At 42.1% G+C, this 27,994-nt stretch overlaps 1 protein-coding gene across 2 annotated transcripts; it reads right to left on the bottom strand.

The window, feature by feature from the left end:
* Positions 1–1,225: 1,225 nt before the first annotated feature.
* Positions 1,226–27,983, bottom strand: RIOK1 (RIO kinase 1). 2 transcript variants are annotated; one of them, XM_032768598.2, is made up of 18 exons: positions 27,807–27,983; positions 27,382–27,491; positions 23,635–23,830; positions 22,211–22,301; positions 21,134–21,203; positions 19,149–19,191; positions 18,276–18,368; positions 16,714–16,826; positions 16,500–16,580; positions 12,472–12,558; positions 11,643–11,780; positions 11,072–11,175; positions 9,126–9,232; positions 7,743–7,808; positions 6,201–6,320; positions 4,544–4,597; positions 2,862–3,011; positions 1,226–1,419 (listed from the first exon to the last, which is right to left on the bottom strand). In XM_032768598.2, the coding sequence occupies exons 2-18, from the start codon at positions 27,450–27,452 to the stop codon at positions 1,309–1,311; spliced, it is 1,695 nt and encodes a 564-aa protein (XP_032624489.1). In that variant the 5' UTR covers positions 27,453–27,491; positions 27,807–27,983; the 3' UTR covers positions 1,226–1,308. The 2 variants fall into 2 exon arrangements, with proteins under 2 accessions (XP_032624489.1, XP_032624488.1); XM_032768597.2 differs by lacking the exon at positions 27,807–27,983 and having other exon boundaries at positions 27,382–27,579.
* Positions 27,984–27,994: the final 11 nt, after the last annotated feature.

Raw genomic sequence — 27,994 nt, 5'->3', positions numbered from 1 at the left:
AACCAATGTGATGATCATGATCTTATTCATACATAGTGAAATGAAATATGGCTGCTTGTTCATTTGAACTGTTAGCATTATGTCCTGATTAAAAACATCACACAGCACCCTTGTTACAACCAACCACTTATATCTGTGCTATTCCTTTAGCCATTGAGGAGAACAAAAGCAGCTTATAATTAAATAAGCATCATATTGAAGCTTTTTAGATTTGTACTGTTTGCTAGAATCTGAATAAAATCCATTTTCAGAAGTATGCCAGTAACAAACCATTATGCTTCTATTTTTAAATATATTCCAGACAACAAATAGAACAAACTTCTGCTTGCATAAGTGGATCCAAAGCCATATTGATCTGAAGCTGCAGTCTTATGTGATGACCTCAGTACAGATGTTCTCATTCAAAATGGAAACATCTGCATGTTAAATTTTACCATTGAAACACCCAATGAGCATTGAGACACAGAAACAACAGGTATGGAACAGAACACAGAAGAATTATCAGAAGCTTAACAACAATTACCACCTCTCAGCAGCTTGCAGCCAATTGACATCAACTGTATGAGAAGCATCTTATATGGGGGAAGAGTTTTAAGGTGAAGCATTTAAACAGCTACATCAACATTTTCAAAACTTGGGTACCTAAAGTCAGGCACCTAAACCCATATTTAGGCACCTAAATAAGAAGCCTGATTTTCAGAGGTGCTGATCACTCACCCCTCCCATTGACTCCAGTGGGAATTATAGTCAATTTAGGGAATTTAGCACCTCTGAAAAAAAATCACTCATGGTTCAGTCCTACTTCCATTGTAGCCAATGACAGTTTTGCCACTGATGTTCCATGAGAGCAGGTGCTTACATGTGTGCTTAGATAAGGATTTGTGCACCTCTATTTCCCCTCCACGTGAAAACACTGACCATGGTATTAATGCCCATGATAAATATAACCAGACATCCATGTGGTTATTGGGGTATTCCTTTGTTTTTTAAAGAGAGAAAAGTATGTGCTTCTCTTTTTTTTCCTGTGTTGGGCTATAATCATAAAAAGCTCCTTCTTCTTGGCAGTCCGAGAAGCAGGAGAACAGCCACTCACATTGAGGGCTAAAGGCTTTGCACATTTTACACAAGTCAATCTTCTCCATCGAAAAATCCATGGTATATGGTGCGTCCAGTCAGTCACAAGATTGTTAACAATCCACCATCATGGTGAAATCTATATGTACATAAATAGAATATTGTGTAGCGAAACTAACAGATGGAGACCAATAGTCAACAACAGCTAACCCTGCCCCCAAGATCAAAGCCATGTTATTTGCCTTTCTTCATTTTTGCTGTCTTCTCTTTTCGCTTCTTCACATGCTTTGGGATTTTGTTTTTTCTCTTCTCTCTTTGGGCTTCTTTAATCATCTTTTTCCTTTCCTATAAAAAATGAATAAGACTTCATTTACCATAACGATACAGAGTGATTGTGCGCAGGTTCTTAATATGTGATATGTTACTATTAGAAAAGGTAGAGTGGGGAAAGTTAAGCAATTTTGGCCCAGGCTTTCAAATGCTCTATTAGAAAATTAAATGAACTCCACATTTCTAGAGATGAGGCTGATCCACAAAATCCAGTTTTTGCAAATTGCAAGGAGTTTGAAGCTAGGAAGTTATGGTGGGAGCAACTGCTGAACATAGCAGATTATGAAGGGGATAAGAACTCATACTATTTAATTTGTAAATTCCACTATTAACATAAATTGTAATAGAAATCTGATGCATGGCTTTCCAATGTCCAGGTTGGACTAATGCAATGAACACTTTCATGGACTGCCAAGAGAGACCATTCCAACACCTGCAACGAGCTCAGAACGCAGCAACTTCATCATCAGAGTTGAAGGGAGGGGATTTGATACCACAACACTATGCAGCACTTTAAGTCCCGGAGTGAATGCTCCTTTATCTCACTGAGACCGCAGGTGCAATTTAGCTAAACAGAATATAATTCAAACTGGGATCTGACCAATACAATGTGATTAACTAACATCCCATCCTACAAAAGAGAACTGGGAATCATGGTCAGAAGTGGCCAAGAACTCTCCATTTTATGGCATATGTGAAAGACAAACCCTAGCCCCAAGAATTTCACCATGGCACAGCCATTGTAGTTCAGATTTTTAGGCTCAATGTTAATTATCTCATCTTCTATGACACTTTAATCCTTTTGAACTGCATGGAGTTTTCCGTTCATGCAGGGCCTGGAATGCCGCTGAAGGGTAGAGACACTCAGTGAAATTCGCTAAGGTCTCTGACCCACTGGAGTGGATCCACTATGCAGGGTTCAGGAAGCCACAGAGCTGACTCTCAGGAAGATTCTATATCTAGTGTTCAGGCAGAGCTGGGCTCCACATCCTAGCTCTTCATAAACCCTTAAGGATGAAGCCGGGGCCACGGCCACTGGGTCCACAATTATATAAAGTGGGCAGGGGTCATGGCCCCTCTTCCAGCCCAAGAGCTAGAAAACACGCTGTAGAATTGTGCTGTGCCCTGTCCACATCGGATTCTGTTCCCCACATCTTGGGTGGAGTTCCCCACACAAAGCTTATGTATTCTGGGTTTGGGGGTGGGTGGGTAAGTGTAGGTTAAACTGATACTCTCTAAAAACTACATTAGAGAGTCCCAAGAGAGCACTTCGAATAACGCTTCATTGGGACGTTCAATCTCTGCTCATTTCTCTTAATTAAAATACTTAAAAGAATAAATGAAAAGCTTTTTTGTTCTCACTGAGCAGTAGATATGTAGAAAAATAAATATATTTGTCACTTGAGTAGCTCCCTGAAGCAGAGAGGGGAAAGTGTATGGCTTCCTGGCCAACTGACCTTTTTGTCCATGCCAGTGTCAGTCGGTTGATCTTTGGGATGCAGTGGCTCTCCCTGTTCTTTACAGCCTGAGTCACAGTCATCAGAACTGCCCCCATCTTCTGAATCTGATTCCATGTCATCATCTTTTTTTTCAAGGAGTGCAGGGACCTAAAGGAAACACAGAAGGATTTTGTCCCTAACCAATAGTCCAGGGAACATTAAAAAAAAAAATGATGTAGCATTTAAGTGGTAGAGCCTCCTAGAAAGAAAGCCTTCAGCTACTTTGTGTTTATCCACTTCTACACACACAATGTGCCTCTAGACACTGGTATTAAAACTACAAAAAAGAGAATGAAACAAAATTAATCCAAGTTAAAAACAAAGAGTACAGTAAACAATGGAAATACAGCTAGTCAGTGGACTTGATTACAAAACAGCTGCATCGCTACCTCCCCACCACACAGAGTTAAAGTACTACTCAGTTCTGTGGTGTACACAGGACCTTGGTTTTTTTAAAGAATCATACCAATGCCAGTTTTAGCAGTGACCCACATGGGCTGTACCAGTAACACTAAGGAATCTACAATGCAAAACAAAGCTGTACTTTAATCCAGGGCTGCCTGGGGGGGGGGGGGGGCGCAAGTGGGGGAATTTGTCCCAGGCCCTGGGCCTCGCAGGGGCCCTCACGAGAGTTTTTCGGGGCCCCTGAGTGGGGTCCTTCACTCGCTCCGGGGGCCCCGGAAAACTCTAGCGGGGCCCGGGCCCCTGGAGCTTCTTCCACTCCGGGTCTTTGGCGGCAATTCGGCGGTGGGGGGTCCTTCCGCTCAGGGACCCGCCACCCAAGTGCCCTGAAGACCTGCAGCGGGGGGTCCTTCCGCCCTGGGACCCGCCGCCGAAGTGCCGGGTCTTTGGCAGCAATTCGGTGGTGGGGGCCCCCGCTGCCGAAGACCCCAGACCCCTGAATCCTCTGGGCAGCCCTGCTTTAATCATACTGGGGAACAAACGTGTTACAACCTGGTCGCTTGACATGGTTATATTTGCACTGTAGACAGGGTCTGCCTAGTGCGGTTTAACTAAGCATGTTTCCAAAAAAGGAAAAACCCAACCTGGCTCCTACTGTAGCAGGATATCTGCAATCACTTACAGACTGATTAGTACAGCATTTTTATCCAGTGCGTTTTTAAAGTACTGCATTGCAACATTTCCATTAGTTAGTACAACGCCCTATTCTGCAGAAATGCTCTATGTACAAGTATTACAGCACAAGTCACACAAAATGTAACAGCACTTGTGATAATGTAGCATTCTATATAAAGCAAGTTTTCTGCACTGGGAAATCTTTCCCCCACCTTCCTAATTGTAGCTCTGGCCATGTTTTGTATCTTCCTATACTGACCGTCTGGTGGCTCCTTGAGTATTTTTGTTCCTGAGTTACTCCAGCACTGGCTGAGTAATGCAAAAAGTCATTCCACATACTGCACCACATGGTATGCAGGTATAGAGTGGTATAAAGATGGGATCTTAGCCCCTGATCTTGCAACTGTCTCTGTGCTGGAAGAACCTGCAGTCAGCCCTTCTGAAATCAGGGGACTGCCTGCATAGAACCAAATGCAAGACCAGGCCTTATTTAATACTTCTCAGGCACCTTTATAACAATGAAATTCACTATAGAAGAAAAACTTAACAACAGGCCCTCTTACCTTCTGAACACCTGACAAGTCCTTCTTCAATCCTGTCACTGTCTGGTACAGAATCTATACACCAGGATAAATGAAAATCCATTAAACAAAAACATCTAGCTGCAAAACTATCATTTTCAACCTGCCAACCAGAGAAAACAGGTGTGCCAGTTTTCCAGTACCACCCAGAGTGCTCTCTGCGCACAGGTGGTAGATTTTGCACATCAGATTTTAGAAACTAGAGATTCCATAGGCCTGACCTCCATTTTTTGAGATCAGAGTCTGTTCCCTGTGAATCTTTTGTATGGAGAAACTTTACAACATGTACACAGATGAGCTGAGAGGGAGAAGGCACAGCTCTCTCTTGTAAAGCCTTAGAAGAGTTTGTCTTATTATCAGCTCACTAGCATCATCATCATCTATACGGCAGTAGTGTACAAATGTGTTAGGAACTGCACAAACACACAGAAAGACAGAACCCCACCCTACAGAGTTCGCAGTCTAAAATGACAAAACAGAAGAAGGGTAGGAGACAGGGTTATGTCGCTGTTATAGACTATGCTTGCAAAAAACAGACAGCAATCTGGTGATTTGGCTTTTTCTTGGCACTACCCAGAATGGAAAGATCATCTAGAAAAGGGACAAATAATACTGTTTCAATGCATGTAGTACAGCCAATATGCTGCAATGCACTTATGGCACCTTTTTTTTTTTTTAAAACACAAAGGGAATATTGTAATTGACTTCGTTACTTAAATCATCTCCCCAATTTTCACATATTAGAATCTTCAACTATCCAGATGTTTTTAATTATGTTCTTTTGTCACTCAAAAGGATCTGTTTGGAAAGCTTCATTTTTCTGAGCTAGAATCTGCACCTGTGCGTAACAAAGCTTTTAAGCACTCAGTCTCTACATTTTGTAACACATCAGTAAATTAACTTCTCGGACCTTGAGCAAGATCTGCGTTATTCATGGAGTAACAGAGACATCTGACAAGGGCCCCATGGTGAGTGGTATGTGTATATAGGTAGCACAGAAGCTCTGTTATACAGCTGAAGTAAGGTTGATGGATGAACACCTGCCTATAGTAGAGTTTTAGCGTTACTCTGGGAAACTGGAAAATATCTAAAGTTTCAACAGGACAATGAATGATGGAAAAATATAAGTTCAATGATTCCTATTACTAGACTCCAGGTACCATCTTGTATTTCCACCTTATGCTTCTAGTCAAGCCACAAAAATATAAAAATAATTTCAAAGGGATGTGGCAGCATTTTAATTCTCTAAAAACAATGAGGTGAGATTCCTGGGCTGAAATATAACTAAGATCAATGGATTTACACCAGAGATTAATTTGGTCTTTCCTCCTACAATATGTGAAGTTTAGTCCATACATAGCTGAAACTGAATGTCAAGTTGCTTTGACAGCTACCGCACATCTACTCAGAAAGAGGATGTGATTGTTAGCAACTAATCCCTGATATGCTAGTGTGTCTTTTGAATGCATTCATTCTTAAAGTTTTTGATAATATACTGCTATAAAATCAGGATTCACCAATACTTCAAACAAACCCCGCTGGTGGTTCGTCCATGAGAATCCACAGCTAATAGCACTGCCTTGAATTGTCTATCTCTGCCAACTCAAGTTGTTTGTAATGTTTCGGGAAGTCTACTTACATTATCCTGTTGCACGTTTAATGCCATGTCCTCTTCCTTCAATTTCATCATGACATCTACATCCCTCTCATAGTTTTTAACTTCGGTCAGGGTTCGAGGGATGTAAGCTTTCTTAAACACCTAACAGAGTGAAATGAAACAAGAAGCAGATTTATTGATTTACATATCGTTCTGATTAAGGCCTTGTCCTTAAAAATCGTCCGGATGGGTGTCTACGATCACACGACACCCATAATTTAGAGATCCTATCTCACTGTCTTTGGCCAGCAGGAGATCATCTCTTTGTCGTGGTGGGTCCTACAGTATGGAGCTCACCTGTGACAACATCTTAAGGTTTTGTAATTAAGGTCTTGCTAGCATGACTGCTACTGACCATCTCTTTATGAACACCTTCATACATTGCCCCATCCTCACCATTAATTTGTTTGAATTTTAAGGGGTTTACTTAAAAGGTCACACAGGGAGCTTGTGGCAGAGTAGGGAATTGAACCCAGATGTCTGAGTCCCAGGTCAGTGCCTTAACGACTATATCATCCTTCCTCTCACAGTACAGATCCACTTAAATTATATATAAACAAAAACTTCATGTTAGTTACAATAGTGGATCTCCTTACACAAGATGAGCTTGCAACAATATAGGAGTATGTAATGAGGCCCTCTCCTCTGAGGTGCTGAGCACCCACCGAAGTCAATAACACAGATGGACACACTTGAAGTTCTATTGGCTTCAATGGGAGCTGAGGGTGCTCAGCATCTCGAAGAAGGCATGGTGCACCTCACAGACTGGGCCTTTGGTTTATAAACACACCAGCAGTTAGCTAAGGGACAAAGAGTGACCTGTTTTTAAAAAGTTCTTATCAGGTACAAAATGCCCCTCAATACACTAAATTCAGGTTTTATTGCAATCCAGCACTTTGCTGCTGACAAGTTAAAAGAATCAAATCAGGATAGTGATTTTGTCTTTTGCTCCCATGCTAAACAATACTGCCAGTGCACCACACATCCTCAATGATGTAAGGAAAATAGACCTATGTTGGCTACTGCTGCATCAGAAATAAGCAGAGAGAAACAATATTACCATAACTAGAAGACCCAAATCAGAATCTGGGAGACGGAGCTGGAATTGTTTTTCAGTCAACATGAATAACCGAGGGGAGCAAAAACTATTCATATCTTAACACTGTATGAATCCTCATTTTAGCACATTATTTGCAGAAGCTCAAAGATTTCCCCTTCATTGTGAGCTAGGTCCCTTGTGATGTTTAAGTTCAAGACCAGTTATAGTCAAGCATGTTGGTCTAGAAAACATCCTAATGACACAGGTGATGCTAACCAGAGATTGCAAAGAAGATATCATGAGAAGCGTTTAGATAGCATATAAAGAACCATTTACTATCTGAAAACCTCTCCACTTATCTCAGGATGTATCAATGTATTAAATGTAACATTCTGTGGATCAGGGTATCAAAGAGAACATTTCACAAAGTCTTCAAAAAGGGACACTGCAAAGATTCCCTCCTGGCAGAGTCAAAAAATCCTCACCTCCTCATCCACATTATCTTGACTGGACCTTTCTTCCTCTGTTCTTTGGGTTGCTATTTCCATCGCCTACAGCAATATGAAATGCAATACAAAATCATCACTCTTCACAATCCAGTCCCTCATGCTGGATAATAATTCATGTAGCTGTTCCTACCTATATTTCCCCACCTCCAGTCCATTTGCTGGGAAACTGTTCTCTCTCGCTCATGTAAAACACTCCAGCTTTTCATTCCACAATGCCTTTAGTGACACCTGGCGGTGCTGAACATTTCTGCAGGGCACACCCACTTAAATCCCACTCCGGGCTACTGATCTACTTAATGAGAGCAAAAAAACTTCCCCTCCACTCCTGCCAATCCAAACACAGAGCCAAATTATGGCTGTGCTTACACCAGTGTGGGATAACAGGGCACAGGGAGCCTCTGTCTGCTGCTCATGCTCTTACACAGGAGGCTGCCTACACCACCCAGATGCAGAGTTGCTGCTATTGCTGCCAACAGCACTGAATAGCCAGAGGAGCATGTGTGAGCAAGATGGGAATACTGTAGCCACAGTCCTACTCCCTCCAGCCCAGTGTACCGGTGAGTACCCAAAAGCTGTGCGTGCTGTACAAGCGTTTATGGGCTGCTTGGAAGCACTCGCCCCCTACCCAGCATTCCAGGTTGGGGCAGGAATAATGTCTCCTGACATCCCATTCCCAACATGGGTGAGGTCAGGATATGGGAGTCTGAATTTGACCCTTCACCATCTTTGTTGCTTTGACTACCCGAGCTTGGATTTACCGCAACTGCTAATTGGTAAAGGAGAACCCAACATGGCTGCTAGAGCTAGGGGGCTGGAAAGTGATCATCTATTCACTAGCAACAACTGAACCTCAGGTGAATTTACACCCACCCCTGCTTGAGTCAGAACAAGACTAAACAGACAGAGGGAAGGGGAAGAGAGCAATGGTGAGTAACTGAGACCAGCCTGAGGCATTCCAGGTATGGGGCTTAGAGCCAGAATACACCCCTTCCTCCTAGAACAGGCAAGTTCCTTTCACCTACTGGACTAATCAACATTTAGCTGGTGATGCTGAGTATTTTGGGGTGCAAGCCTCCCTCATTCCACTCAAACACATTTACCCCCAAGTCCGCCTCACTCATCCTGCTCATACACCCCACCCCACACAAACATGGTGGGGAGGTGTGGATAAGTTCCCACGGCTTACATGTATCGATGTTAAAACATTTCTATATTTTTTTTTAAGTTGCTGTCTCATTACACAATGCACAATCTTTACTGCAGAAGCATCGTTGTGGGATAAACAGGATCGATGAGCTTGAACCAGATCTTATTTTACTACTTAAATCTTCCTACATAAGGAGGAACTTCAAGTCTGACCTTTGAGAGATAAGCATCCAAGTTGTCACTTGTGATAGAAGGATCTGTAATAAACTCAAAGAGCTCTCTGACAGTCATCACTGCAACACCGTACTTCCAGAAAAAGTCTGCCAGGAAGCAGGGAAAAAAAACAAAGTTAGTATGATTCAAGTTCACTTTATGCTTCTATACCATCAAAGTGATATCAAAGTAATGGTAAATACAGAATAATGGTTCTATGAATTGGGGGAATTCCCTACAAGATTTGTAGAATCCCACTGGGTGTGGTTATCAGAAAACTCTTAGTCACCCAAAGCCCAAGTTGTCCATCTTTCCGATACAACAAATGCTGAATGAAGCATGCAAGTTCAAAGTCAAATCCCCTTCCTATTGAAGTTAAGGGCAAAAGTCAAATAGACTTCAGTAAAAGCCAAATGCGACCAGAAAACAAGCGAAAAGCAGGAGGGTGGAAGGGAAAGCTTCATAAAGGATCAAGCAGTTGCAGTATATTAAGATTAAACTTTGTAGATGTCAAACAGTGAAATTTGCAGATCTGGAATTTCTACAGATGAGAATCAAAGGTGTGCCCTGAGGTACAGTTAAGATCTATTTAAATTTCATTCATGGGGGGGACAATATGGTGCACATCTTAGGCTAACGACCATTCTTTGATACTCACACCCAGCTGGCTTAAGATACCAATCCTAACTAAATCTGAGGATTGACAGAGAAAATACAGTTCTATAGCCAAGTAAAAACCAAAGGCACTTCATGGGGTATTTAGCTGAATACTCTCTAATGCTAATGCTCACTGTGGATAAACCAAAATAGCATCCCTGAGAAATGAATTAGAAAGACAGAACAAAAGGCAAGCCTGAAAGCAACCCAGGTGGCTCTCGCAGCCCAGGGACAGAAAACATGGCAACTAATATCACTGTCATGCTCATGGAGAAATACTCTTGCAAGTTCTATAGCAGATAAAGTAAACACCAGTGTGGAAGCGATAGAGCAGAGAACTGGGATGACAAAGAGCAGCCAAAGAAACTTCCAAGGTCACGTGGCACCTAGAGAAGACAAGCTGAACATGGAGGAGAAAGATTACAGATAATAGAAGGAAACATTCACAAGTCCACGGAACACAAGAGGGATAAGACATTACTAGTTCACTGGCCCTCAAGCAATATGTGACATCAAAATGTAAGAAGTTCTGTCTTATGGATTTTTCCTTTTTCTTAAATAAAGATTTCAGTAAGGAAGCCAATGTTTACAAAGACACACCCATTTCTTGCTGCCCAGAGCAAAATGCAGACCAGAGTTGTCCATACTGTGGCCTGCATTATGCAGGAGGTCAGACTAGATGATCATAATGGTCCCTTCTGACCTTAAAGTCTATACTTCTGCTATGAAGACAATAATTTCAATATTTTTAAATAAAATACTGTTTGAGGGTGCTCACTGCATCTTGATGAACTTGACATAAAATATTAGCACAGCCCTTTAAGAATAGATCACCAAGGGCCCAAGGACTAATGTGCAAGGACAGGTGCAAGGACTAATGTGATCAAACCAAGAGTAACTTCTTGTTGACAAAGAAGTTATGCACTTGATTTGTAATCACTGAACAAAGTAGATCTGTAGTCTGTATGTTCTCTGCCGTAACAGCAGGTAGATATTTCCTTTGTTGTAATGTAAGAAATTGTGTGAACTCTGCTTTCCTTAGGCTAGCCTAAAACATAAGCTCAGATGTAATTGAATTTGTGTGACATACTCTACCTTGGCTGTACTTAGGAAACCAACAAGTTACGCTATGCTAACAAAACTTATACACATCCTAAGATGATGCGCATTTTAACTAACTCCATCCTGTTCTACATGCAGTGTCAGTTTGAAGAATAAAAGGAATTACACAGTTAATCTTTCTAGAGGAATGACCTATTAGAAGAGGAGCTGAACTACTGCCCACTCACCATTGATATTGGCACAGTCCTTCCGCAGGAATTCTAATGCATGTGGGTGGTCATGCTCCACCGACTGAGACACATCAATGATGTACACCTCTCCGCTGTGGTATCTGGAGATGCAGCAAGGGAAAAGCAGAAAAAAAAATGTTTTTAAATCCCACCGTTTGAAAAAATGGTTCAAGTTTTGGCGGCCTGACACTAAAGTTTTGCTATGGACACGTTCCATATAATAGTTGTTTTCAGTTATACTATTGTACATTATTTGAGAGAACAATCCTGGCAAACACAGAAAGCAATTTTAGAACAATGAATTAAAATAGCTTACTTGTTTATTCATCTGATGAAAAAAACTCACTGAATATCCTATTCAGGAAAGTATTTTGCAAGCTAAATTATCTGAGATAGATTTGGGATGAAATCTGTATAATAATCAGGTAAATTACAAAGCAGAGCTGAAAGGAAGATACCATCTTCCCACAGGAGCATATTAGTACTGCACAACTCTACATATTATGTGAGAAGCCACCAATGCCTACATTTTAAATGGTAAAATACAGAGCAAGGTTTAAAAACATACAGCATATTAAATTCGCTGAGATCTGCATGAACAAGTTTGGCGTCCTGGTACATCCTTCTCATGTACTGTATGATCTGTAGATACAACTCCCGGGCTTTTGAGTCAGATAACTGAGCATTTTTCAATAGAGGAGCAGGCCTTGGATTTAAAAACAACAACAACAACAAAAAAACAGAATAAATTCTCCGATTTTACACCAGCTGTATAGTCCCTTCACCACAATACTTGATCCATTTTAATTCAGTAAATGAAAAGTCCTCAGTGATTTACTCAAACACTTGGCCAGCTCCACAGCTAATATAAAAATACTCATCGCTCCACTAAAGAATGTGGAACTACAATATTTTACACCAGCTGAAAACTAGAGCACAACATTATAATTATTAAATATTTACATTACAAAATGCTGAGTTAACATTTCTGTGGGCACCCCTAATGAACTTTCCAACTAAAGCATTAACACATCACAACCTGAGCTTTGAAGTTTATTTTACATTTCTAGAACACAGAATCCTCACCATCCGTATTCTAAGAAGTATAAAAAAACCCATGCAGATCCAGTTACAGAACCGGGGCCTTAATTTCTAGCTAATGCAGACTATTTGCTCATGCCTTGCATGGATAAAGCTTTGGAATCAGGCAGACCCTCTGTCACAGGAGTTGGGAGGGATCTTGATATTTTACATCTCATTTATACACCAGAGCAATGTACTCAATTAATCACCAGCTTATGCCATAAACTATGCAAATTCAACAGACTTTTTTTTAATTCACCCTTGTCCAAGCCTATCAATAAAGAAGTTCTCATTGATTTTCTGAAGATACTTACATGTCATCTTTACCAATAAAACTCATGACAAGTACATGACTTCTTAGCATAATTGGCTCTGGGCAAGGTATTTGTGCTGTATTCAACCTGTAACATTTACAACAAAAAACCCATAACTACCTATTAAAAACAAATGCAATCCATAGTACTTATAATTTGTATTAGAGTCGTGCCGAGGGGCACCAATTAAGTTTGGAACTCCTCTGTTGTAGGCAGGGTGATCAGATGTCCTGATTTTATAGGGACAGTCCTGATTTTTGGATCTTTTTCAAATATAGGCTCCTATTACCCCCCAACCCCTTTCCTGATTTGTCACACTCGCTGTCTGGTCACCATAGTTGTAGGTGCTGTACACAGTAACTGACAGTCCCTGTCCCAAAGAGCTTACATTCTAAATACACAAAGGGAAGTATCATTATCCCCATTTTACAGATGGGAAATGGACACACAGAGAGAAGGTCTAAGGTTGGACAGGAAGTCTGTTGCAAACCTGAAAAGTGAACCCACACCTCCTGAGTCCCAGTCTGATGTCTTAATCATAAGACCATAAATCAGACCTCCTAACAGTCCTGGGTTTTGCGGGATTGTTGCGCTTTGACCCACTAAGCCCCTTGTCCAGGTTGAAGGGCAGTTTGCCTTGGCCCACAGTTTGAGAGGGCCCTGGCCCCCAAACTGAGTGGCGCTGAGTTCTGCATTAACCACTTGGAATGGGAGAAGGTATGCCACAAATGTCCAGTGTTGTCCACACTGGCAATGCATGCTATGGGGCTGTGATTTCTGAAGCGCACGATCATATTGCACACAAATTGGTTCGTACAGACTAAAAGTTCTCTAGTGTGCTTTAATGTAGCTGTGTTTAAAGTGCGCTATGGAACTTTTAGTGTGTACCAGCAGGCTCGACATGGACCAATTAGTGTGCAACACAGTGGTGTGCTTTAGAAATCACACCCCTGCAGTGCACTGCTGCACACTATATACCCTTAGTTATATATATTTTGTTAAACTAAGTTGCCCCATACACCCAACTATTCAGCTGCATCAGCCAGTCTGTCTCTCTGTAGCTGATCAAGTGTTTCATCCTTATCCCACCCTGCCCTCCCCAGACAGATGCCTCCATTAGCAATAATTGATCATGAGTTGTTGACATCGCTGTGATTTTGATATCGCTGTGATTTTTCTCCCCACAAAAAGATGAAATAAAAAAAGATTCCTTGAGGTGGTGCCTAGGTAACTGATACTCTGCAAAGGCAACAGTCTCTCCTGTCCCAGGTGTCCTCTGCAGCTCTACTCTCTTCCCTGATGGAAGGGAGGGGATGTTAGGAGGGTGTGTGCAGTGGGGACCGACATGGCCCATTAGCGGAAAGCTGTGTGCCATCAGTCAGTCTTCTACCATGGAGCATGATGGGGTCAGGTCAGCACAGGTCACAGTATTTCAACAGGGAATAAATAATACTTTGCACTTTGCACTTCTGGCTCCCATCTACATGGGGAAACTGACCATATTCTGACATCATTTTCAATGCTGGTTTTGAGACATAAGGGGATCCGTTCCCTCACCCAGGATCTGGGACACAGCAGCTGTTTGAGAGGGCAATGAACGAGGAAGACTGTATCCAGCTGAGAACGCATGGAATGGAATCCCAGAGCTGGGGCTTGGGTAGGAAGAGGAGGAAGGACCCCAAGAGAATACATCATGCAGTGCAAGGAAGGAGGACCCAAGAGACTATGCCATGGGATCATGCCAAGGAGGAAAAGGGGACTTTTAGAGGAAAAAGGATCAGCATGCAGGCAGAGCCTCATGATTATTCCCTGTCATGGCTGTCACAGGATGAGAGAGGGGATAATAAAGATCCCTTGTGTGTGTGTTGGAGGGCTGTCTCCTGTGGGTTGCTCCCCAGTCCTGGGAGATATCTTGGTGCAGTGGCTGGGATTATCTCCTGTTTCGCTCCTGAAACAGACAGCACTAAAGACTCCCACCCTCTATCGCGGCTTTGTGAGTGACACTATGGGTAATGACAGGTTTCAGAGTAGCAGCCGTGTTAGTCTGTATCCGCAAAAAGAACAAGAGTACTTGTGGCACCTTAGAGACTTAGAGAAAGCTCATGCTGAAATAAATTTGTTAAGTCTCTAAGGTGCCCCAGGTACTCTTCTTCGTACTATGGGTAATGGAGGATTATATGGGAGATCAGGTTCCAAAACAGCTTGTTCCTCCATAACTGAGGACAGGATCTGAGGCAGATTAAAATCAGAACTCACCTTCTGAGCCTGCAGGGCATCTGGGACAAGCAGGAGCTCAACAGAACAGCTACCATCAAATGATCCACCCCCTGTTGGCACCGGTTTATTGGCTAGCTCTCTAGCTTGCCTGATTCCCTCCTCCTTGGGACCCCACTACACACACACAAACCACTGATCCCAGTGGAAGGAGGCCACAACGTCGTCGTCTCCTTGAGTTTCAGCAGGTTTCACTCTGTGCAGGTGTGGAAATGCTGGAGATTTAGATCCATATCCCTCCTTGCTAGGGTTTTTCAAAAATGTGTGAGTTAGGAGAACAAGGCCTATTGAAAGTGAATGAGACTTGTGCTCCTAACTCACTCAGACACTTTTGAAAATCCCACATTAAATCTAGCGGGAAGACACTGGGTCTGTAAAAGGAAGAGGTGACTGATGCCTCCCCAGGGAGGGCAGGGTGCCAGAATCACTCAAAAGAGTAATTGTTTGACCCTTGCTGGAGAATCACTCTTGACCTGACAATATCTCCTATGATCACTTTGCTTCTCACCCTACTATTCTGGGGAAGGTTTTAACCAAACAGCCTTGGCAACACTCAGATTCTCTGGCTCACAGGCAGTCGGGTTTCTGCTCTGTTTATGGGACCAACGCTGGTCTTCATTGATGTCACCATGGTGATGAACAATAATCACATCCATGCTGATTCTTTTGAGGCCTGTCCCAAAATCCATTAAAACCAACAGGAGTCTTTCCATTCACCTTCACAGGCTTTGGACCAAACCCTTAAATGCATCAGCTGCCTCTGATCCCCGTGACCATGAAGGTCTCACACTTCTGCAGACCCTGGCAAGGATAGACTGAGTCACCCTGAAGCATCTCTGCTCTTTCCTCTGCTAGAGGACCAGACTGCAGTGATGAACAATTGCTCCTCTGCCCTGAGGGCTCTCATGTGAAATGCTACAAAACGTGGTTCTGCCACCTCTCCTGTTCACTTTGTTTGTGAGGGAACGAGGTGACATAGTGAGCTCTGTAGCGATGTCACTGCTTCCCTGACACTTAAAAACATCACAAGAGAGTTGTGTGTTAAAAACAAGTTTGTTAGTTGAAAAGCCCTAAACTGAGTTTCCTAAAAGTCTAACATGGCTACAGTATGAATGAGCTAGTCACAGCATGACAGAAAGACACGGTGGATTTCAAAGCTTAATGTCACGTGCCAGATCCTGATTGTCTGATTCCATTGGGAATCTTGTCTGAATAAGGATTGCAGGATTTGGCCCATCGTACAATCCATGCACACTAAGATGGGGAAGTTAAATGTTAATGGAAATATTTAGCCTAACATAGAAAAAGTAAAGTAATGTTTTAGAAACAGAGACAACACAACAGCTAGTGCGATGTAGGCCCTGATCCTGCTTTGACAGTGGATGGGGGGACAGCTGTGTTTGTGTGGCGCCCACTCAGATCACTGAGGCTGTGTGTGGGTGCAGCAGTCTGCCCAAGTACTGTTAATGCAGAAGAAACACCTTAGACTCATCAGGCTGGGAATCTTGCCAAGCCACTTAGAATATTGGGGAAATCTTATCAACGTCCCTTATTAAATTAATGAACAGTGCTTCCAAATAAGCAGGCGGGGAATTGGTGACAGCCTTGAAGGCCGTGACATCTCATCACATCAATTTTCCACACAGATACCACACAGGGGACATTGAGCAGCAGCCAACTCACACTTACATTCATTCCCACCAGCAATGGAATGCACAAATCACATCTGCACCAAAGTTAAACATAAAAATCACCTTATTAAATTCCTCATCTCTTTTTCTGCCCATGTCTTCACCATTTTCCTCGGGTTTCCTTTACAATATCCATGACGAAATCTTAAGAACAAGCACACCACAGCGACAAACCGTTATACAATATCTGTGACAAAAATTAAGAACAATCTGTAGGTAAACGCACAGTTAGCCCTGGAGAGGTTTGCTGTCATTAAAGAAAAGAACTCCAACTCACCTAAATTCCCCACTCACATACTTATCCCGATCTTTAAACATCAAAATAGAGGTTTTATAAATCTTTATTGCTCTGTTCTCTCCATTCATTGTACTGGCATGATAGACATTAGCCTATAAGTGAGAATGTAAGAGAAACAATATTAACGTCCTGGGAATAGTTTAAGTATTGAGAAGTTTGCTCATGTATGAAATACTGTCAAGAACACCATTTTTTAGGAGAGAAACTAAATCTTGGGCTTTGTCATAGGGTGGCTGCCCCTTTAAAGAGAAATGGGTCTGAATCCCACCTCTGACACAGCTAACTCTCTTTCCCAGAGGGGTGACCCAATCAGGCCTCTGGTGTAGACAGGGGAGAGACTTTGGATAAGGCAGAGATCTGAGCCTGCACAATTGCGGAAAGCAAGAAGGCTCCTGCTGGAGACCCTGAGACAGCAAGGGAAGGTTGTTTGCATGCTTCCTGGAATATGTCCTGGCCTCCAAGCCCTGGAGAAAGGTGGGAAAATTGCATTCCAGCAGAAATGCCCTGGAGGAAGGACTGTTAAGATGGTTCTGTTCTGAGTTGCATTTGTTTTGACAGACTTTATTGCCAGTCCAGACAGAACTAAATGAGTGTAATCGAGGGGAAGAGGAGGAGAGAGCGAGAGAAAAACTATTGGAAACTGTATGAGGAAGGGGAACCTTGTTTTTAAGTATCTTGGACTGTGTGGAATTTTTTAAGGAGCCCTCAGAAGAGGAAAACTGAGGCAAGAGTGCTGCAAGGACACCCCAAGATATAAGATGGTGGCAATGCTGTTACAGGCCTCAATCCTAGAGACCCCTGGACTCAACAAGGGTGCCCCAGCTGAAGTCAACAGGATTTTGCATGGGCCTAGGGATCCAATCACAGGGAATAGCTTGCAGGATTGGGATCTAAAACTATACAAAGATGTTAGCATATGTATAAAGCTCTGAAATGAGTACATGCAGTACAACTTCACAATAATGGCTGGGATGTCCATTAGAGATAACTAGAGAGGAGCCTGATCCAAAGAGGTGCCAAGCACCCTCAACTCTTACTGACGCTCTGCACTCCTGAGAGTGGTCACACTGACTTCAACGGAACTACCTGCATGAGTGAGGACTACACATATGATAAGCAGGGATCTGCAGGGTCAGATCTTCAGAGCCAAACACTGGTTCCACTGAAGTCAATGGCATTTTGCCTGTTACTTCAATGAGACCAGCCTTTGGCTGTAAGAATGAAACTAGCCTCTGTGCCGAGTGCCAACATGAGGCCTATGTACCACTCAAGTCCTCATGACCACTTATGGTCTAAGTGGAATTTAAATGGTGCTCCATATTTTGATTATTAAACAGAGTTTGGTAGCTTCATTACTGATATGTGATAAAATTCAAAATAACAGATGTCTCACTTTACAGTAAATAAATTAACTTCTTGATAAACACAAGAAAATTAATTTAATGCAGGAGATAAGTATTTTACTATTTCCCTTTCAGCACAGTCAACTTCCTTTCCATTTGCAAAGAAGACTGTAGCATGCCAGTTGGAATGAAACTCACTTCTTTTCCTGTGCTGATGCAGCCATTTATCTCTGATATGACACCTCTAGTTAGCATCTTGAACAGGATCATTCGTGTTCTTGGATCTAATACCTCATGGGAAATTAGAAAAAAAATAAATAAGCAAAATCACTTTATCCAGTTTACTGAAAATATTATTAAACTAATCCATCATGAATTGAAGAACCCACAGAACCACAGCATCTTAGTGGACTAAGCCATTCAAAATTCTATCTGGATAGTACCCTGTTTCTTCTATAATTTTGGAATTATCTTTACAATATTAGGAGAAAATGTGTTTGTGACTTGTATGCAACTCCTAATCAGTGGTTTATAATATCTGACATGCATCCTTAGGCTAATACTAATAGAGGAGTGATTTCCCATCCACAGTACCAAGAAAAAAGTGCATTAGAACACAGCTACCCTAAAATGTGCCAGACATTCACAACAGCAGATAGTGGTCTTTGTGGTATACAGGCCTTTAATGTATCATACTAGGTTTAGAAGCAAAAATGTGTGGATTGAAAAAAAAAAAAAAAAAAAAGAGACCATTTCATCTTTTCCATGGAAAATTCCACTTTTGAGTAAAGCTAAGATGAAATTCTATGCTTATCAACAAAATCCCAGTTGAATACAACAGCAAATCATAAGACTAAGCATAATATTCTCCAAAAAAGCTGTGAAAGCAGACAATTTTTATAAAGCAGTCTTGTTCAGAAAGACAAGAAAAACCTGGGGTGAAACCCTGATCCCACTGAAGTCAATGAGTGTTTTGCCATCAACGCCAACGAAGCTAGAATTTTACCTCTGGTTATTGATTCAAATGAAAATAAGCCTTTTAACAAACAGTTCGCTACATATAAGACTTACCTGTTCCACTGTTGCTCTGTCAGATTTATCTTTGACTCGATACCTAGCGGAAATTAAAATATAACAGCATGACATGATCTACTCAAGACAAATACCCATAGCTCCGACAATAAATTTTTCCAGAATGATTGCTCAAGAAGAAAATTAGGCAAGGAAGGGAGAGAAAAGAGGAAGCATCATTACATTAAAATGGGATTCCTTTGCTGGCAAAGTACCACCAGCATTTTCTGCCTTATTGGCTAATCCCACAGCCACTGAAATGAATTAGATTTGCCACTGACTTCAGAGAAAGCAGGATCAAGACCTGGCAATGACTTTAGTGACTGGCTCAGCAAATCATCCCATTTTATGGGAAAAAATTTAATTCCAAAATTTGCACTGTAAAAATTATAAGCAAAAGAAATAGTATTTTTCAATTCACCTCATACAAGTACTATAATACAATCTCTTTGTTGTGAAAGTGCAACTTAAAAATTTAGCGTTTTTTTGGTTACATAACTGCATTAAAAACAAAAAACAGTGTAGAACTTCAGAGCCTACAAGTCCACTCAGTCCTACTTCTTGTTCAGCCAATCGCTAAGGCAAACAAGTTTGCTTACATTTACAGGAGATAATGCTGCCCCCTTCTTATTTACAGTGTAACCAGAAAGTGAGAACAGGCATGGCACTTTTTTAGGTGGCATTGCAAGGTATTTACATGCAAGATATGCTTAACATTCGTATCCTTCTTCCTGCTTCGGCCACCATTCCAAAGAACATGCTTATGTGCTGATGATGTTCGTTAAAAAATAAAAATAAAAAAAAAAAAATGCATCAGTTAAATTTGTGACTGAACTCCTTGGGGGAGAATTGTATGTCCCCTGCTCTGTTTTACCTACATTCTGCCATATATTTCATACTACAGAAGTCTCAAATGATGACCCAGCACATGTTGTTCATTGTAAGAACATTTTCACTACAGATCTGACAAAACGCAAAGAAGATACCAATGTGAGATTTCTAAAGATAGCTGTAGCACTCAACCCAAGGTTTAAGAATCTGAAGTGCCTTCCAAAATCTGAGAGGGAGGAGGTGTTGAGCATTATTTCAGACATCTTAAAAGAACAACACTGCAATGCGGAAACTACAGAACCCAAATCACCGAAAAAGAAAATCAACTTCCTGCTGGTGGCATCTGACTCAGATGATGAAAATGAACATGCGTTGGTCCACACTGATTTGGATTGTTATCGAACAAAACCCGTCATCAGAATGGACACATGTCCCCTGGAATGGTGATTGAAGCATGAAGGGACATATGACTCTTTAGCGCATCTGGCACGTAAATATCTTGCGATGCCAGCTACAACAGTGCCACGAGAAGCCTGTTTTCACTTTCAGGTGACATTGTAAACAAGCGGGCAGCATTATCTCCTGCAAACGTAAACAAATTTGTCTGTCTGAATGATTGGCTGAACAAGAAGTAGGACCAAGTGGACTTGCAGGCTCTAAAATTTTACATTATTTTATTTTTTAATGCAGTTTTTTTGTACATAATTCTATATTTGTAAGTTCAACTTTAATGATAAAGAGATTGTACTACAGTACTTGTATTAGATGAATTTAAAAATACTATTTCTTTTGGCTTTTTTACAGTGCAAATACTTGTAATCAAAAATAAATATAAAGTGAGCACTGTACACTTTGTATTCTGTGTTAAAATTGAAATCAATATATTTTAAAATGTAGAAAACACCCAAAAATATTTAAATAAATGGTATTCTATTGTTTAACAGTTCGATTAATTGCATGATTAATCGTGATTAATTTTTTAAATCCCTTGACAGCCCTATCCAAAATACAAACAGCATACAGAACATTTACATTCTCTAAATTTCTAGTTTATTCAGCATCACAGATCAAGTTGCAGCTCGTAGTAGAAAACAATTTGAGGATATAAGAGTTTTCAGTAAAACAACAGAAATACAGCCATCTAAAGTACTTACATATCTGATTCCTTTTGCCTAGACTTTTCTGTGACTTTGTTTATAACAGAGTCAGCAAGATTTAACCTATCTGAAAAATACATTAAAAAAAAAAAAGTGAAGATCAAAGAGGTTTTCCACAAACAAAACTGCAGCTACACTTTTGCTGCCATTAGACATAGACATATCACACATCACACACACATTCAAGGCACAAAGAAATATTTGTAACAAGATGATCAGGTTTTCAAAACATATGTACTAGAGGCATGTGTTAACTTAGCATTCTCCTCTGTGGGTCTGAGACCCACTCCAGGATTATAGAGGAGCAACCGGGCTACTGCCCTGGAGATGAGACAGTGCCTAGAGATGCTTGCCTTCAGATGGAATGTTAAACAGAAGTCTATCTGCCCTTCTCTCAAGGAACTTAAAAAATCCCATGCCATTTTCCAAACAGAGTAAGCAACAGCCCTCAGTGTCCAAGCCAATATCCCCTCAATATCGCTAATTCTGATGTTTACGGTAGCATGTGACTTAATGCCAAGTATACTGCTGCTGTTTGTGTCTATAAATCACTGCCCTACTCACTTATCTCATCATTTTGGAAATCTTTTGGTATGAAAGATACTAGACAAAATCACTGTATCCTAGTATAAATTTGATATCACAAGATATTGTATGTCACACAGCAACTTCACCACATACTGACTAGACAGAATATTGTAGAACCAAAAAAGCTGAAGTGCTGCAGCTTTGAGAGTGATCAGATGATGGTCTGCTGGACAGCTGGGTCCTTCCCTCCCGCTAATCAGATTGTTTCTGGGGTGAAATTACAGAAGAGTTATTTTGTGTAATCAGAAGGAGGCAGAGGGAAGAGAGACTGACAGCTCTCTGGGGTAGAAGGAGACTCCAGGAATGGTATCTAAAGACAAACATGATGTCTGAAGGTGACATCCAATATTAACCCTTTTAACTGTTTGGTAACAGCTGGCTAGTTACAATGCTTAAAAGCTCTCACTCACTGTAATTAGAATTAGTCATTGAATGTCACCAAGGTGTACCTATTACCATAAAAGATGACGATAGGATTATACTTACCTAGATTAATTTTATGCTCAAATTTTCTTAAGGCCTTGTCTGTAGGAGTGGACATTTTTGCTGAATTGCAACTAGGGGTCTGTCTATTTGCCTGAAACAAAGGATTTGTTACATAATTTGCCTTCCCTAAGTAGTCCTTCTAAATACACACAGTACCTTGGGGGGGGGGGGGAATCAATTTATCTAGTTTGATCTGCTCATGTCTCTAAACACCTGTACAAGCTTATCTACATTTAGAAAATCAGAATTTGTCAGGATACGGACATAGCTTAGAACTGGAAATGATTTCAGTTAAGAAAAAACAAAACACGTGTGGGTTCAAAATGCTATTAGCTAAGAGCTCAAGGAGAAGGCGCTTGTTAACCAGGGGATTGACTATCACTCAGTCAACTAGTGTATTTTAGCTCCCAAGAAGGAACAAGAACATCAGTGGTGGGGAAAACAAGGAGAAAAAACACCAAGAGAGAGATGGGGAGAAAAACTGAGAGGGGTAAGAGTCAGAGCAAAAAGAGAGAACAAAGAAAGGGCGTGCATGGCTTGCCAAAGAGGCATCAGTTCCCACACGCACTGTTCTCCAGACCCAATCAAGGTCTGTCCCAGCCAGATCCCCATCATAAGCCCCTAAACAGCACACACCACACATAACTCCCTCTTCCCCAGGTCTCCTTCCGAAGCCCATAAGGCAGAAACAGGTAGCCCACGAAATATGTTTTGTGCCAGCCACAACATTCTGTAACTGCTCCCCTTCAGTTTCCCAGAGATACTCTGATGTCCCTATGTCAAAGAGAAAAGGAGAAATGTTCTCCTTCTGCTGCCCAAGCTGAGAGCATAGTGAAAAGTAAATTAGTTTTCAAATTCTGTGGGTTAATTATTTAAGCTAGTAATTCAGACAAGATTTCTAACCTGATAGCATCCCCTCTAAATCCATTCACCTTTGGTGTTTTCCATAGGTTTACTTGCCTCCTTTACTAACGATACAAAATGTATGCTTGCCCTCACACTCCTCAGTCACATCAAGCATGTCGTCTCTCAAACTGGTGAGAAGGAAAGGATAGAAACCCAGAAATACAGAAGGAAGATATTGAAAAGGAGGACACCACAGTGATATCAGGGTGGGGAGATAGGTTGAGATCCCAAAGGAATGGAACAGAGTTGCAGCCACAGACGAGACCAACCAACAAGAGTTGAGGGAGGAGAACCACGGGGGCATGAGAAGAGGGTGGCACTGGTTAGGAGGTATGCAGTGGGTGTGTGTGAGAGGAGGAGACACAAGAGGCATGGGGATGCTCCTAAGCTGAGAGTGCAGTGACAAGTCCCAACTTGAATTTATGGTTGGGGTCACATTCACATATCACTGTGCCCTGCTTTAGTCTGGTTTGCGATTAGAAACTCTGAAAAGTTTCCTGGAAGTGTCTTTAATGTACCTGTGGATTGCAGCCTCCAGTTGCAGTATGACGCTTGGTGAGTCTTCCAACTGAATCATCCCAGTCCCACTCTTCATCCTCATCATCGTCATCATATTCAATTTCATCAGTGTCCACTTCCTCAGACAAACATGACTGCTGATGTTTAACTGTTACCTCTTCCTCTTTAACTGTTTCTGTGCCCTGGGTCAATTCACTTTAAAAAAAAAAATCTATATAAATGAACCCCATATATAAATAAATAACCCCTGTACAGAATCATTGTGAAATTAATGTACAGTCATCCAGAAGAATGAAATAGCAAGGGTACCTCTCTGCTCAATATTTTATTATTTCACCTGCCCTGAAGAGCTCTTCTGCATGGTGGCTCACTTTTACTATAGCACTTTTAAGTATCTTCTTCCTTTGCTTAAATGCTGTTTTGTAATTCGTTCAACTAATCTGTGATTCACTGAACAGAGATCTGGCACTCTCTGCAACTCCTACTGAACATCTACACTAGAAAAGACCATTCTGTTCACTCTTCAGAGGCAGACACACTCCACTGTCCTAGCAAACGAGGCTAGGCAAGGATTCTAGCTGAGATGTTCCCAAATTGGACCTTACTGCTGAGCTGCAGAAAGCTCAACAAATACCCCAGTCTGAGAGATTAACAGATCCAGCACTAAAACTGATGATCTAGAAATGAACATTTAGTTGTTATGAGCGCTTATGATCCATCCTAACCCTGGTCCCTATGGTGTGTCAGGTCTCTTCATATTCTTCCCATGTACCTCTAATTTCTCCTTAGTCGCCTCAGGGTATGTCTACACTGCAATAAAAAACAAGCAGCATGGATGCAACTGGCCCAGATCAGCTGACTTGGGCTCAGGGTGCAGGGCTGTAAAATTGCAGTGTAGACATTTGGGCTCACACTGGTGCCTGGGCTCCAGCCTGAACCCAAATGTCTACTCTTCTATTTTTAACATCGCAGCATGAGCCTTGCAAGCTCAAGTCAGCTGACCCACACTCGGCGCTGCAGGGTTTTTAATTGCAATGTAAACATACCTCAGATATTTGTAAGGTTCCCTCCCACATCAAAAATAAACTGAATATCACTTTAGCCTGAAACATACCAATTCTAGATTCCAGATCAATTTATCATAAGCATATGCAGTCCAGAAGATCTTTTCAGCAAATGCAATAGAAAAATGAGACCATAAGCTAGAGAGGTGAAATTTACTTCTCCCCGACATAAAATCTGTGGAAATGTGTTTTTGGAAGAAGTTCAAGGATAATTTGGGAGATGGATTTTACCTCCAACATCCAGGAAAGCCACAGATTCACCACAGCCCTTCCAAGGTTGCTATTCTAGCCTATGACCTAGCATTGCCCCTCAGTACAGGCAAGTTTTATCTTATACAGGGGTTCCATTCCGCGGTTAGCGCTTAAAGCAAAAACAGCGTATACTCAAAATTACATCCCCAAGCCCTTTAAATCCCTCCCACAGCTCCGGCAGTCATGCCAGGGAGGCATTTAAAGGGCTCCTCTGGACTCCCTGCCACGGGACCCCGGAGGAGCCCTTTAAATGCCGCCCCGGCCTGGCCACTGGAGCTGCGGGCGGATTTTAAAGGGCTCCTCCGGGCTTCCTGCTGCAGCGGGGCACCTGGTGGAGCCCTTTAAATGCTGGCCCCGGCCCGGCTGCCAAAGCTGCAGGTGGGATTTAAAGGGCTCCACCGGGCGTCCTGCCGCGAAGGAGCCCTTTAAATTCCGCCCGCAGCTTTGGCAGCCAGGCCGGGGCTGACATTTAAAGGGCTCGGACTCCACAGTGGCTGGAGCCTCAGGCCCTTTAGTTCACCCCAGGGGCTACCAGCCACCTCTGCAGCTGGGAGCCCCCTGGGTGATTTAAAGGCCCTGGGACTCCCAGCCACAGCTGGTGCCCCAGGACCTTTAAATCTTGAGGCCACACCCCCCAGACTCTGGCCCTACAACATAAGGCTGAAATCGTGCATGTTAAACGTGCATTAAGTTGCGACAGACCTGTACCTCCTACACTGGGGTTTTGAGTCACTGCATCAGCATAAATTCGGAGCCTTCTTACACAATAAGCCAAGGAGTGAGGAGGCCTCTGTGTGTATCCATTATGCTCTCACATACGACAGTTGTAGATTTGTAGGGTTCAAGTAGGGCAGAATGTCTCACATGGACCCAATATGGGATGGTGAGGGGTGAATTTCAGCCTAAGAATTTATCAATCCTTCCCCACTGCACTTCTCCATCCTTTGCTGACAACTCTACTATTCAATTCAGAACGAGGATCCTGCCAGATCATAAGAACAGTCACAGACTGGGTCAGGACAATGGTCCATTTAGCCCAGTATCCTGTCTTCCAATAGTAGTCAGCATTAGATGCTTCAGAGAGAGTGAACAGAACAGGACAATTATTGAGTCCAATGCCAGCTTCCGGTATGGAGAGGTTAAGGGACACCCAGAGCATGGGGTAACATTCCTGATCATCTTAGCTAACAGCCATTAATGGACCTATTCTCCATGAACTTACCTAATTTCTTATTTGAACCAGTTATACTTTTGTCCTCCAAACATCCCCTAGCAATAAGTTTTACAGGTTGACTGTGGAATGTCAAATGTGCTGAACACAGGTTTTGTTAAACAAAGACAAAAAACAAAAAGAAAAAACTTTTCCACGCTCAAATCAACCTTTCACAAATTTTACACATAAAGGAAATGTTTCCATGATTTTATTTAAACAATTTTATTTTTAAACAAAAACATTCTCCTCCATGCTTTGAAACAATTCGGGAGAATTACAGAGTGAAGCAGCCTGGAAACTCCCAACAAACACATTTGCTACAAACCAATCTATTTTTATTGCCTAAGCAGAGAGCGCAAAAAGTAAATAGACTCTATATATAGCCTTACATACAATTTCTAACCTGACAGCATTCCTTTAAATCTAGTCATATTTTGCATGTTTCATAGATTTTTCTTTCCTTTGATAATCATCCAAAATGTCTCTTTCCTCACAGTCCTCTGTCCCTATTTGCTCCTGGATGTAATTTACAATAGTAACTGCCTGACACCAAAATTATTCCCTTGGCAACAGAATCTGGAGTAAAACACATTGGATTACAATGTCATTGCAGGACCAAGAAGAAACAGTCAAGCTGTGAAGAAGTAGGACCTGATGGGAGAAAGTATCTTTAATCATCAAGCATCCAATCCTGCAACACATACACATATAATTGTTCAAGTGAGCGGTTCCACTTAAGTCAGCAAAACTATTCCTAACAGTAAGCACTACACCTCATAAGTAATGTTTGCAAGACTATGGAGGCCCTGATCCCGCACAGAGCTCTACGAAGAGGCCTCCTGTACCCATGCAGAAGTCTTAGGGGCCAAAACAGCAGAGGAGAAAATATCAGTAACAAATTGTTCCTCATTGTATTCAAAAAAAAAAAAAAATCTTGTTCCCCATCATCCCACCAACACTGCCCCAACTCTTTGACACTATCTTAAAAATACAAGTAGGCAGTCAGTGAGGGGAAAAACAAACTCTGTTCTGTATCAGAGGGGTAGCCGTGTTAGTCTGAATCTGTAAAAGCAGCAGAGAATCCTGTGGCACCTTATAGACTAACAGACGTTTTGGATCATGAGCTTTCGTGGGTGAATACCCACTTCGTCAGATGAACTCTGTTCTAACTTTTCACATGATTTGAAAATAATCTTGGCAGCCTGTTTTCTCCTTACCTGTCTGAGGAGTCTGCATCATCGAATTGTCCTGGGACTGTTCGGCGCATCATCTCCTTCTTGTAATTCATTGTTGCAGTAGGTCTCCACACCACGTAGAGGGCTGCAATCTGTGTCATATATACGTGTTCGATAGGTTATGTACTGTGTTTATGAGCTATAAACTAAATTCTACGTGCAGTCTCTTAGCTCTACACCTTACACTGAAGCTATGTCTGATGTGAAGACTACGTGTGTTAGATGTATATACACACACAGTGTATGCTCAGGACACTCCAGCGTATACTATACTATGCAGGTTAGGCATTCCATGCACGTTACAGTGAATACACTACACGTGTGTGTTATACACAAACACTCGATAGGCCATGTTGCGTGTTACCATACGCACAGGCAGTGCATTAGGAAGGCAGCGTGCTACGTACCGTGTGTGACACACATACACACGTGTTGCGTAGCCTACTGGGTGGTGCGTGGGTCCCAGGCTATGTGCGTGTGGCCCCTTCGCTGGGGCTGCAGCTCCCCGCGTGCGGCGCGCGGCCTCCTCCGCGTCCCGGGACTCGGAGCTCGGACACGCGCCGCCGCTAGCACCAGCCAGGAACCACCCTCTACG

The sequence above is a fragment of the Chelonoidis abingdonii genome, chromosome 2 (assembly GCF_003597395.2).
Source record: "Chelonoidis abingdonii isolate Lonesome George chromosome 2, CheloAbing_2.0, whole genome shotgun sequence".
NCBI lineage: Eukaryota > Metazoa > Chordata > Testudines > Testudinidae > Chelonoidis > Chelonoidis abingdonii.
This window is presented reverse-complemented; position numbering and strand designations above follow the sequence as displayed.

Excerpts from the sequence above, each read along its gene's own strand:
- RIOK1 (XM_032768597.2), bottom strand. The coding sequence starts at position 27,500 with ATGACACAGATTGCAGCCCTCTACGTGGTGTGGAGACCTACTGCAACA. Across the intron at positions 21,204-22,210 it reads TGAGCATAAAATTAATCTAG|ATAGGTTAAATCTTGCTGAC; the intron begins GTAAGTATAATC and ends TGTATTTTTCAG. Across the intron at positions 7,809-9,125 it reads TGGATGCTTATCTCTCAAAG|GCGATGGAAATAGCAACCCA; the intron begins GTCAGACTTGAA and ends ATATTGCTGTAG.